This window comes from Thamnophis sirtalis, unplaced genomic scaffold (assembly GCF_051295495.1).
Source record: "Thamnophis sirtalis isolate CommonGarterSnake01/CBP01778 unplaced genomic scaffold, rThaSir2_p1.2 scaffold_1, whole genome shotgun sequence".
Lineage (NCBI taxonomy): Eukaryota > Metazoa > Chordata > Lepidosauria > Squamata > Natricidae > Thamnophis > Thamnophis sirtalis.
In genome coordinates, this window is record NW_028261381.1 from 85,309,136 (window position 1) to 85,322,816 (window position 13,681).

Genomic DNA, 13,681 nt, shown 5'->3' on the forward strand with positions numbered 1-13,681 from the left:
TTAGATAAAGCTAAAGACTTACCATAAATGAATTGAGGAATGAAAGTTCCAATTGCTATTGTCTATGAGAAAAAACTTTGTGCTCCAAAGTGCTTTCAGTACATATTTTATTCCATATTCACACATTATAATTTGATTACAAAGAACCATATCTGTTACGCTTTAGGCACTAATAGTTAAACGTTCAATGGGTCATCCTTTTAGAGACATTTCCTTACCTAAACAGAAGAATAGAATGACTTTTGGCAGACAAAAAAGCAATGGGAACAGGAACAACTTCCAACTTCCTGCTGGCTACCCCATTGATTTTGCTTGAGAGAACTAGCAGGGAACTTTGGAAATCACAATCACACGATTACAGCTAGACACTACAGTGATTACAACTTTGTAAATACAAGCATTGTGACGATCCTTGAATTTCAAATACAAGGGAATAATGGGTCCTGAATTTTGCACAAATTCTTTAAGTCAGTGGATTTGAGATACCTTGATTAAAAAATGTTTGCGCTATGATGTAGCCTCTGGGCTACTTGAGGATTACAGACAGAGTTTTAGCTATAGATTGTAATATCAAAGGTGGTAGGATAGCAAGAGCTAAATGACAGAATTTGAGCGAAGTAGCAGAGCTATTATCTCAAATTGTTCAACTCTTTAATAAGGTATATAAGTTAAATACAATTTTGCTTACTTTTAAGACATTCCTGATAGAAATGTAAGTCAGAGTGAGAAGGATTGAGAAGCCATCCAACCCCCTGCTCAATTCAGAATCTCTGTTCTTTAAGCACTTACGTTTTGTTTGTTTGAACAATGTATATATTTTTGTGTTTTGTTCCTTTTGCTTTTTTTCTATTAAAAGTAATAAAATATGTATAAAAAGCATCTATAAAAGATGACATCTAGCTTTTGTTTGGAGACTACTAGTGAACTACCAGTGGTTTTTTTTTAGATTATTTAAAAATAATAGTTGAGATGCCAGTTTTTGCACATAACACAGTTGAGATGTCAATTTTTGCACATAAATTGGGAAACAGCCAGCAAGAATATATGAAACTTCATATACATTACCTTTTGGAAATAAACTCTTTTGATATATATTTTTCACAGCTTTGTACAATAAGTGGAATCGACGCAGAAAATATTGAATTTGCAAAGGTAAGTTGTTACTTAGTTCTTCAAGCTTGCTGAATGTGATTCAGATTTCTTCTCAGGGGTGCTTTGTTCAGAAAATGCTGATCAAATACTAATGTGTATCCCCCTTTTCTCGTATAATATCTGAATCCACTGAGGGAGATATTGGTGAAATTGGGCAGGGGGAGAAGACATTCTCTCCTATCAATTTTTATTCTTCCAAGTAGAATGAAAGTGCTTGTCTCTTTCATATATGAGCAAGTAAAATACCCATCAATTGGTTAGTCCATTTGATTTAATTTTTGATTAGAAAATTAAGCATTAGAAAATGTAATGAAGTGCTGGCTGATCATCTACATCTCTTTGAAGTTCAAGCCTGCATTCTTTTACAATACAGAAAGAAGCCTGACTGAATGAAGAAGTGACAAATTGGCTTTTCCTAGGAGGACAGAGATATTTGGATTTGGATTTTATTCAATTTGTAGGCCGCCCTATTCCCCGAAGGGACTCAGGGCAGCTGAACAAAGCCAAGGGAGGGGAAATTACAAAAGTAAGACAAAGACAAACAGACAATACAAACAATTTAAAAGCACAACAGACACAGCAAATTCGAGTAGGGGGGGAACTCAACCCCAGGCTTGCTGGGACAGCCAGGTCTTCACGGCCGTCCGGAAGGCCTGAAGGGTGGAGAGGGTCCGAATCTCTGCGGGGAGCTCATTCCAAAGGGCCGGGGCAGCCACAGAGAAGGCCCTCCTCCGAGTAGTCGCCAGCCGACATTGGCTGGCAGATGGAATACGGAGGAGGCCTAATCTGTGGGATCGAATGGGTCTGTGGGAGGTAATCGGCAGAAGGCGGTCTCTCAAGTACCCAGGTCCAATACCATGTAGGGCTTTATAAGTAATAACTAGCATCCTGAAGCGTATCCGGAGACCAATCGGTAGCCAGTGCAGCTCGCGGAGGATAGGTGTAACGTGGGTGTACCGGGGTGCACCCACAATCGCTTGCGCGGCTGCATTCTGGACCAGCTGGAGTCTCCGAACACTCTTCAAGGGCTGCCCCATGTAGAGATATTGGGGAATTGATTTATTACACTTAACTGAAAAATGTGATCAAGTCGTGTTTGAGAAAGTATTAATTTGGAAATAGAGACATAAATGAAAAATAATATTGGTTATGGCCACAGCACACCTACATTTTGAGTATATACACTCGTGTTGAGCCATAACATACTAATTATTATATGCAATACAGTACAATACAATAGTTGGAAGGAACCTTGGAGGTCTTCTAGTCCAACCCCCTGCCTAGGCAGGACACCCTATACCACCCAGAGTTGCCTTTAGTGAGATGGGTAGCCATATAATCAGATAAACATGTATTTACTTACTTATATACTTACTTTACTAAGATACTCTGCTTATCCTTCCCAGGGTAGAGGGACATTTCCATGTGAGATCTCCGTTCTAGAGATACATCAAGATTTAGACTGGAATCCGAAGGTTTCTACCCTGAATGTATGGCCTCTCTACATCTGTGATGATGGAGCAGTAATATTTTATAGGTATATCCTTTTATGTCATTCATTATATTGAAAAACCCTGTAAAAATTTCCAATATGAAAAAACAGTAATTGTAGACAAGTGCTTTAAATAAATTAGAAATTACTCCGGAAGGAATCATATTGTTCATTTTATGACTACATTAGTTTGATTCTCTTTATGATATTGTCAGAATTTTGCATTTCAAGTGCTTACTTAGGTAAACAGAGTATAAACATTTTACTCTTTAGGAGTGACATTTTTAAGAATAAAGCATTTTACCCAATGTGTTCAAGATACATATAGCTGTAGGCTGGCACGGTCTAAAATAATTTTGGATTTTATGCCTACTACTGGATTTGAAGCTAAGCAAAGGTAATACAGAAATAATATTTAATATAAATTTAATCAGTATTTAAGAGATGTATGTGCTGCTTTACTGCAAGGTCCTGATAAATGATACACTCTCAGAGAAGGGCTCTTAACAAGCCTCATAGGTTTTACTGGACAGGAAGACTCAGCTCAGTGCAGATTATCTCAAAGGTATTCAGGGTCTGACCCTTAGAGGTTTTCAAGGTGATGAGCAGTATCTTTAATTCACCCAGAAATAGAGTGGCAGCCAAGCTGGCTCCTGTTGTACTGGTATCACATGGGCAAATCTAGGGCAGTCATTAATGATCCTAGGTACCATATGCTGTAGCAGCTGAAGCCTACAAATAGAATTCAGCAGGAGTCCTACTGAATAATGAACTGAAGCAGGCCAACCACAAAGTGATGATTGTGTACAATGCTCCCTGATCCAGGAATAGTACTTTAGATATAATTATGCAAAGATCCCATTATCCAAGGCCTCTATACGCTGTTCAAGCAGGAGCGGTGAATCCTAGAAAACCTCAAGGTTATAAGCCAGCTGTACTAAGATAATTTTAAAAGTTACCTTTGTTTTTACAAATACACGCAATTATATAGCATTTGTAGTATCTAGCATTTTACATTATTGACAAGAATAATGTAGTTTAGAAAATGACCGTCAGTTTGCTAACTTGCTCCTTTTGGATCTTTGGATGGCAAAGATCTTTTCTAATTTTCCATCTTCTCCTCTGAAATGGCTGTTCTGAAGTACATTCTGAGCATTGATTGGTCGTTAAGAGCTGTAAGTTCTTGACTCTCCCCCAAAATTATATGAAATGTGGGTGATTTTACGTTGTCCAGAAGGTGTGTTACGTGTTAGAACATCAAATGAATACTGCGTAGTTAAAAATGTGTAAATGTGTGTTTGTTGTAGAATTTAAATCTTTTTTTTTTTTAATATAAGGGATAAAACCGAAGAAATGGTGGAACTAACTGAAGAACAGAGAAATGAACTCATGAAAAAAGAAAGCAGTAGACTTCAGAAAACTGGACATCGTGTGACCTATTCCCCTCGTAAAGAAAAAGCACTAAAAATATATCTTGATGGAGCGCCAAATAAAGATTTGACTCAAGACTGATATTTATTTCAGCATTTTCTCTGGGAAATTTTTCTTAAGTGTGAAAAAGGTACACAACTACTGTGTAGTGCCATTATGGCAGGACATTAGGTATAAAGAAGAAGCATCAGCACTGATTGGTAAAGGACAGCCCAGTCCAGTTCAGTGCCCAGTCAAGTCCCCGTTTGACTTGGAATCATGTTGTGCACTATAGTCAAATGTACTGTAAAGAGAAAAGGGATGTGCAAATAAAAACCCAGAAAAGCATAGCGGGGAGGGTAATCGGCAAAAATTGGGAGACAAATGTGCACAAAGCAGTAGCTAGTCAACTAGCCACAGACAGGATATCCATAGCTTAATAAAAGCTGTGCAAAGGCCATGAATGATTTTTGTTTTTTTCACTGATACACACATTACCTCACAGAAGATTTCTGAAGTAAATGTGACAGTGGTTTTTTATAAAAGCAAAGATGTGGAAATGGACTAGAAATGTGATAAAATTGACAAAACCTATCCCCTAAAGCTTACAGGTTTAACTTAAATCTCATTGGACTCTTCTTCCATGAAGCAAAGACACCTGGAGAAGTATTTTTAGTAAAAGTTGCCAGCAGGTGGTGTTTATTTTGCAGAAGTGTTGTATCTGATTTTTAGTTAGGTTATGAATAATGGCAATGTCACTATTCTGTTCAGTATGTAAATACTATTTTGTTGTCCTGAGTTACCAGAAATACATTTCAACTGCTTACTATGGTATTTCTTTCCACATATCAATATTCACTGTGTACATTTAAGAGTATAGCTGGCTATTTAAATTTGTATCCCTTTTGTGTTTTTTTGGGGGGGGGACAACGTTGGGTACTTAGATTTGTAATGTTTCCTTGTTAATGAATTTCAGGGCTTTTTGTTTGATTAGCTACTTATTTTTGTACATTTTTGGACTGGGATACTTTCGAGTTTGCTTTTTCTAGCATCATTACAAATCACACTTTTTCTTGAGAGTTGATTCATAGTTTTTATATGTAGCTTTTTTAAAATGAATGGCCTTCATTTAACACCTCCCAGTATAGTTTGCAGTAGTTCAAAATGTGGTACAGGTTGATGCAGTACATGATTTCATTGCAAAGCATATATGAGATTTAATTTGCTACATAAGAGCAATTACAAACAATATTATAGAGGGGTTTCTTTTTTCTTTTTGAAAATGCTATCTAATTTATATCAGTCAAAGGTTTTGGTAAATTTTTCCATGCCAGATGCTGTTTACAACCATGAACATGCAAATAAAACATTTGTTCATTCTATTGTTACTTTAATGACACTTTGAAATTTATTGTAATAATCAAAATACAGGATTGTTTTGCAAGAAATTCTTATATAGACGGAAGAAAAGCCTTTTGAATTGACTTCCAAATGTTTCTTTGCTGATGGATCTTAAATTGCCATGAATATTTGCAGCTAATTGTGGAAGGATATCACAAGTATTTGAATATGTGAAGCTTTATTCTGCACAGATTCCAGTGCGGCACAAGATCTGAATAGTTTGTTTTTAGTTTAATTAATTTCTTTTCTAATTCATGAGAGATCTGGAACTGAGGTATATACATATTCAGAGAAAACATGAATATAGTTCCTAGTGAGGCCTTTATAACAACCAAAGATTGGAGAATATAGACAGATGTGGTAGACAAGGCCAGTATGCTCATTCATTCCTACAATGTTTGAAAATGTCACTCAAGACAAAATTTTGACCAGGACACCAATATATATTTTAAGGATTAGACAATTGACCTGGGTACCTGAGAGACCGCCTCCTGCCGATCACCTCCCATAGACCGATTCGATCACACAGGTTAGGTCTCCTCCGGATTCCATCTGCCAGCCAATGTCGGCTGGCGACTCCCCGGGGGAGAGCCTTCTCTGTTGCAGCGCCAGCCCTCTGGAACGATCTCCCCGTGGAGATCCGGACCCTTACTACCCTCCTGGCCTTCCGCAAAGCTGTTAAGTCCTGGCTGCTTCAGCAGGCCGGGGGGCTCTCGTAATATTCAGCCCCCCGGAGGTTGTGACTGTTGTATATTTTAATGTTGTTTGTGTATTATTCCCCTCCCTTGTTTTATTGTAAGCCGCCTGGAGTCCTTTGGGAGTGGGCGGCATACAAATCAATAAAACTATAACTAACTATAATGCTGCTAAAAATATAAGGGTTGGAAATAAGATTTCTATGCCATAGTAAGATGGTTATTTAAAAGGAAATCAAGAAAAGTTCTATTCTTCAGATACTCCAAAAAACAAAACAAAAAACTATAATTGCATTTTCTTGTTTGAAGAAGCTTAATAGCTAAGGCTGATTGGAGCTGTACTATGGAAAAGGTATACATTGCCAGAGGTTCAACCCTCACCGGCTCAATGTTGACTCCATTCCATCCTTCTGTGATCAGTAAAATGAGAACCCAGATTGTTGGGGGCAATACGCTGACTAAACCACTTAGAAGGCTGTGAAGTGGTATATAAGTCATAACTGCTATTTATAGATAAACACATTTTTGCAGTACTTGTACTATTGCTGTACAACCCACCCAATTTCAGCCATATTGTCCTTCAGGAAATGTTCATTCCAAACTAAGATGTGCAGCTCACAGACTACCACTTCTACCCGGTGTAATCAACATAACTAATTAAAACAGACTCTCCTGTTAATACTATATATATATATACTAGATATCAAGCTCCTATAGGTTCTGGTCACAAAGTACATAGCATCCTTCAGTGTTGGTGAGCTTTAATAAGGAAGAAATAGCTGGATTTTTTTTTTAAAAGGAGCAATATATACAAGAAATACATAATTCAAACCACCCGGCTTAAATTAATTCAACTCTAATTCTTAACCATCTCAAAACAGTACTTACAAAAGAAGTGATCTCTACCCATTATATTTAGCTTGAGCTTTAGAAGAGGAATCTATTTTCATGAATCTATTTAAATGGACTTAACTGCACTTCTATGCAGCAGAGAGAGGTGCAGTTATACCATACGTGTATGATAATTCTGGAAATAGCAATAATAGTGCACGTGTGATCAATTAACTTGCTGGACTTATATTTCCTCTCCAAAAAAGTCACTAGTCATAGCTAATTTCCCTGAATCAGCCAGTCCATCTTCCAGTTCTTTCTGCACTTCTTTGATCAGTCTCTCTTCATATTCATCAGGAATATCTTGGGTTACAAAATCCAGAAGTGATAATTCATCCGCTAGTAGTTGTTTTTTGTCCTCACTTTGAGTCTTGTTCAGTGATAATTCACAAAGAGAGTCGCTGCTATAACTGGAAAAAACAAATTCTAGGTTTCAGCATCATATATTGGTATTGGACAAATATGTATATGATTACAAATTACATTTAAACATTCTGACCTTTAAACTGCCTTTATGTTCTTTAAATGTTCTTTTTACAATTTAGATAGACATGAACCTTTAATCGTGAGTACATGTCAATGAAGCCTGAACATGAATTAACAACTGGACTGATTGTGTTGTGTTATGTTGTGATTTAAAGCACCAAAAAGAAAGCACCACAGAGGGCCTGGCTTTTGGAATTCTTTCTAGCCACTTAATAAAAGCTCTGCTTTGGTTCATGTAACTAAGTGGGGCCTAACAATATTCTGACCATGTGCTTCTCTCTAAAGGATGAATTGGGAGATTTCAGTTGTTGGTTTTTTTTGCTGGGCAGCTTTTAGTCTTACATGGCCCACTCGATCCCTACCTTGACAACCCATTGCAAACAATAATCCATACTGAAAATCTGAGTTGCATGACAAGAGCTACCCAAATGGAAACTGCATGCATTATGGACCTTATTAAATCTCAATGCAGCAATTCAGAGACTGATCTGTTTACCTCACAGGATTAACAGGCAATGCCTCATTTTGTTTCACAAGAAGGAGGGAGGGGGAATTCTCCAGTCTCTCAGTAGCACCTCTTTTCTTGAAACGTTCTTGTTTTACGTGTTCCCACACATTATATACTCCTTGGGATCAACAGAGATTCAACTGCATTTTTGTGATACCTGTTGGCATCAGGATGAGGTAATGCAGGCTATTAGGTTGGTTTCTTGTAAGTTTTGTACTCGAGCAAATAAATGGGCTCGGGAATTTAATCATAGGCAAGTTTTGAAATCATTCTGCGCCAGTAAATAATTTATTCACGCTAAAATAGATGCGAAGATAATGCCTGAAGTTTAGCTATATAAAATGCATACAGCATGATGAGCAATATAGAAAACAATCCTATTAAGTGAAATGACCATGTTAAGAGAAGGAATCCTCTTTACAATCAATGGCTATGGCCTTCCAAGTGGAATTGTTACTACTAATTTAAAAGTGCCATGGCAGTCACATACTAATCCTTCCAAGTAACATGATGTGATCCTCAAGACCTTTGTGGGCAGTGATGCAAGTGGCAATAGCGATCTTCTATCTGGGATTAATAGCATACTCAAAAAATGTATACCAGTAAAATAAAATTATATCTCTTAGCAATCACTACCTTTGACTCAGCTTGAAAACGTAGGGCTATGAAGCTTAGTCTAATTTGTAACCCAGTAATAATAATTCCTTGTTGGGCTACTTTCAGCCTGCCATATCATGAAATGAATCCAGGCCCATCTTAGCCTAAATCATTCAGTACATCCCTTCAATTCCCCAAGGGTATTAAGTACAGGATCAGGCTAAGAGTGCTAATCCCCATGTTATAAAATGCTTCTAGATTCCTGAATTACGATTAACTAGGTATCGACTACCTTTCAATGAAATATTTGTATAGCTCCTAAGCAAAGCAAGCTAGTTTGGTGTGGTGGTTTTACAGCATAGAACTAGAAACTAGGAGAGTGAGTTGTAGCCTCATGTTGGGCATGGATCCAGCTAGGTGACCTTGGGCCAGTCAGCCACTCTCAGTTCTTAAAAAGAAGGTGGCAGTGATAAACCAATTCTGAAAAGCCTTACCAAGAAAACTGAAGGATCAGTTCAGGCTGGCACAAAAAATTAACCCTGAGTAATGATCACATTGTACTGTGGCAGCCCATAAACCACTTTGACACTTCATTATCGGACTGTACAATCTGTACAAAGGTGCCAAATATGTGCAGCTCTGTTACAAAATAACAATCTAGGCAGGTTCAGGACCATGTAAACAGAAAAAAAGTATTTTCCGTTTATTTTCCACATTTTGATGATTCTCAAAAGTAAGTCGTCATGTCAGCTAAAGCATTTTGTACAGATGGCTCTCCATCCTCTGAAAATCTCCATTTGGCAACCTATTTCTCTGGTTACAGCTCTCACCATTGGAAACTCCCCCTAGTATTTAACCAGAGTGTATTTGTGTGTAGTTACAATTCTTTCTGCTTTTGTACTTATGATTATGTTACTCCTGAAAAACAACAGTAATGGAAACTTTGCTTGAAATACAAACAGCAGCCTTAGAAAGTGGCAAGACAAAGAAATGTCTTTCTTCCATCAAATTCTCTTACTATATCAAACTACACAAAATTGCTCTTGATTTCTGCTAGTTACAAATTTGTATGTGTCTATTGTATTCTTCCAAACTCTAAAACAGCTTGTGGTTGGAAACAATGATTTTGGTCAGGAGCTATAATCTGAAACCCTTCAGGAAATATTTCAAATACACATATTTCAAAGACTGTTACAGGCAATTTAATTCTCAGGATTTGGGGGACTGTATTTCATATGAACATTTACCTTGCCTTTTGAGTAATTTACTTTGATTAATTTCCTATAGCATTCAAATGGTTTTATATTTACATTTGCAGATAATAAGAAGTTAATCTGATTTCTGTTTTGCCTTGATTGCAAGCTTCCAACACACTTGTGCAGTCTTATCCACCATGCTAAATTAATAATTACTGGTGTGTTCCTCAAAACTGAAATATTTAGCCTGATCTTAATTTCCCAATAAAGTTCTTAGGAGAGTTTAATTGTTAATGTGAAATTTTACCTCTGCTTCTGACAAATCAACCCATGAGCACATGGGCAACGATCAAGAGCTCCATCTGGTTCTAGCTCCCAAGTAATTAGGTTGAGAAACCCATCTGAAGGATTACGGCAAGGTTCTCTCTCACCGGGGAAGGGGGTGCATATAGGGAACAGAAGATCTGTCGAGAAAAGTAGAAGACCCTGGTTATTTTTATTACATGCAAAATCTGAATTGTTTATATTATTTGTGTTACTTAATTTGGGCTACCCTTCAGGATTCAAGGGATGTGGTGGCTCAGTGGCTAAGATGCTGAGCTTGTCGATCAGAAAGGTCGGCAGTTCAACGGTTCAGATCGCTAGTGCCGTGTAATGGAGTGAGCTCCCGTTACTTGTCCCAGCTTCTGCAAAACCTAGCAGTTCGAAAGCATGTAAAAATACAAGTAGAAAAATAGGGACCACTTTGGTGGGAAGGTAACAGTGTTCCGTGCGCCTTTGGCATTTAGTCATGAGGCCACATGACCATGAAGATGTCTTCGGACAACGCTGGCTCTTCGGCTTCGAAATGGAGATGAATACTGCCCCCTAGAGTTGGGAACAACTAGCACATATGTGCAAGGGGAACCTTTACCTAAAATTGGAATTGTCACATTTGCAGCTACATTACTCTGCTGACTAATATTCAGATGTGCAATTAACTACTATTACAAGAACTTTTTTTATAGGTATCCTCCATCCTACACTGTAGAATTGATTATTTTAGTTTCCTAAGGGAAGAACTTTGCACTTACATCTGTTAAGTTTCATTCAGTTCCTCATAACACATTGCTCCAATCTATTAGGAACATTTTGAATTTATTTGTCTACAGTATTCAGTATCCCATCCAATTCAGTATCACCTGTAAATTTGATGAGCATTTTTATTACCTCTTCATCCAAATCTTAATAAGCATACCAAAGCATCAAGGATCCAAGGGTGATCTTTATGGCACCTATTTGCTATGTCTGTCCAGTTTGATAAAGAACCTGTGGAAAGTACTTAGTGAATACAGATAGTCCTTGACTTACAACTGGTTACTTAGCGACTGTTGAAAGATACTTATCATCTGGTTTCAAGGTTATGGCCACTGTAATGCCCCCATCTTTGTTCACACTTATGACCCTCCCCCCCCCCCCACATTTCCCCCAGCCATCTCCCCTGCTCCCAATCTGGCCACTAAACCATACAAGGGAGCCTAAAGCTGGTAAGCAGAAGCAATCAGCATACAGAAGAGTTATATTCTATAGCAACGGTGCCCAACCTTTTGGACCCAATGGACCAGTTCCATGGAGAGAGGTATTTCCACTGACCAGAGGGGATGTGTTTTCTCATTCTGCTCACAGATGGGGCTTCACTTGTTTGCAAGGCTTGGTTTCAGTGCAGTCCACTGACCGGGAATTGGGGACCCCTGTTATACAGGATAATCCTTACTCCCTAACCAGTCTTAATGATCATCATCACTTGCAACCATAAAGGCTAGGCTCCATTATGGCTATAAATTGAGGACTACCTATATAATTTTCAAGTTAACATCTATCCGTTTAACTGTCCATTTAATCATCCAGTACATGTTTAAATAGCTTGCTAATTTGCATGCCACAGCTGACTCTATGAAATGCTTTGCTGAACACCAGACATTCCTACAGTTTTCTGACAGTAATTTCAGAAATAAATCTCAAAATTGTGACAAGATTAATCTGGCAAGATATGTTAGTGATAAATCCATGATGATGATGATGACTTCTGCTAATTACCAACTGGTTGACAAGGTGCTTACAGATCAATCTCTTCATACCTCCTCTAGATTCTTCCCAGACATCAGTGTCAGAGTAACTAATGTGCAGTTTGTTGGATCATTCTATTCCCCCCTTTTAGGGTATGATACATACATATGATCCATATATATTCTGCTTTGGTTATCTGGCCTTTCATCAGTTCTTCAGTACTTCTCAAAGATAATATATGAATTTGCACTTAGTCTATTAGTTCCTTCAGTACAGTGGTGGGTTTCAAAAATTGTTCGAATCTATTCTGTGGGTGTGGCCTCCTTTGTGGGAGTGGCTTGCCACCCATGTGACTGGATGGGAGTGGCTTGCCTCCCATGTGACGGACATGAAGATACCAACAACACTTGTCAGAACCACCTTAAATTACCTCACACACAGCACTGGCATGCATAAGAATATGATATAAACTTGTTTTTTAAAAGGCATCTTTGGTTTGCGTTAAAACAACTTCAACAGATGCAATGTTCTGATTGCACCAAAAACGCAGTAGTCATCCTTACCTTTCACAGAGGCACTGAGTTTTATAAATATGAACATGATAGTGTAGAATAATCATATCCAAGGACCAGTGGTGGGTTTCAAAAAATTTTGGAACCTCTTCTGTAGGTGTGGCCTGCTTTCTGGGTCCACTGGTGGAACCTCTTCTAACCGGTTCGGTAGATTTGACGAACTGGTTCTACCGAATAGGTGCGAACTGGTAGGAACCCACCTCTGCTTCAGTAACTTAGGATGCAATTCATGTTGTCTCTGAGAATGGACTTCATTCAGAAAAAGCAGTCCCTAACTATATTTCTATAAATCTTTCTCCTTTTCTCCTGCCCTTCACATTGTCTTGTGGAACACAAAGTTTTTGTTGAAGAAAAGTGAACCAAAATAAGAATTGACTAGAGCGATCTTCTTTTGCTACTTGCCAGTATTTTGTCTTTCTTGCTGAGCTGCTCATTTATTGATTCTTTTCCTTTTATTCTGACAATAGATGAGCCTGTCACAGATTCAGGATGGAACAAAAATTCAGGCAATACACAGACCAGCTCTAAGTTAAACTTGCTTTCTCTTCTGTTGTTATAAAGATGTGAAGAAGGCTTTTAACTTTCCTTTTCCACTTTGAATGAACTTTCTGGGAAAAGTTCCAAACTTGCACCTGTTCATCTCTATCTGGGTCTTTTCACTCTTGGCTGTTTTCCCAGACTGCATTTCTTACTGAGAAGTTAAAGTTTACTGCTATTCATGAAGGATGATAAACTTAACCAGGATATCCTCTTGCAGGTAGCTTGCCTAATTCCACTGGATATTTGTTATGGAGATAACTAGCCTGCTACTTCAGGATGTTCTTGCACCTGAACTTTTAGACTAAGAGAGTTTTCTGTGGTACCTACATAGCTGCCACCTGATTTGCTGCCACAGCTGCCACCTGAGTGAGCACCTGATTTTTAGAGAAGTTGGCTTTCGCCATGCTAGCATCTATGTATTTATTTATTTTCTTCTCCCTACCTTATTCCTTCTCATACACAGTAGGCTACTATTTACTATTATTAAGGCTACACATTCTAAGGATCTTCCAATCTTTGGGCTCTATATCAAGTGACTTCTTGGAGCTCTTTATTTCCCTTAAATATCCCTTTCTTCATCACTTGTCAGTGGATGCTCCCAGTTGCTAAGCAGGACTAAAAGGCTGTTGGATTGTACTTGTGACTAGTTACTAGTTGAATACCTCTCACCTTCCGCAAGGGTGACCTAGCTGGTC

The 13,681-nt window shown here is 38.1% G+C and overlaps 2 protein-coding genes across 9 annotated transcripts in view; one reads left to right on the top strand and one right to left on the bottom strand.

Moving 5' to 3' along the window:
* Positions 1–5,434, top strand: part of USP47 (ubiquitin specific peptidase 47) — a 52,173-nt gene extending 46,739 nt beyond the window's left edge. For 5 of the 6 annotated variants that reach the window (XM_087718081.1, XM_087718083.1, XM_087718086.1 and 2 more), the window contains 3 exons: positions 1,105–1,152; positions 2,559–2,689; positions 3,982–5,434. In XM_087718081.1, coding sequence (XP_087574207.1) covers positions 1,105–1,152; positions 2,559–2,689; positions 3,982–4,156 — 354 coding nt within the window. In that variant the 3' untranslated portion in view covers positions 4,157–5,434. Of the gene's footprint in view, positions 1–1,104; positions 1,153–1,525; positions 1,854–2,558; positions 2,690–3,981 lie in introns of those variants that run through there. The other variant, XM_087718101.1, reaches the window with a different exon arrangement.
* Positions 3,980–13,681, bottom strand: part of DKK3 (dickkopf Wnt signaling pathway inhibitor 3) — a 33,947-nt gene continuing 24,245 nt past the window's right edge. For all 3 annotated transcript variants that reach the window (XM_087718107.1, XM_087718111.1, XM_087718117.1), the window contains exons 7-8: positions 10,136–10,292; positions 3,980–7,451 (exon numbers count right to left, since the gene is read on the bottom strand). In XM_087718107.1, the coding sequence (XP_087574233.1) occupies positions 7,226–7,451; positions 10,136–10,292 (383 nt within the window). In that variant the 3' untranslated portion in view covers positions 3,980–7,225. The remainder of the gene's footprint in view (positions 7,452–10,135; positions 10,293–13,681) is intronic.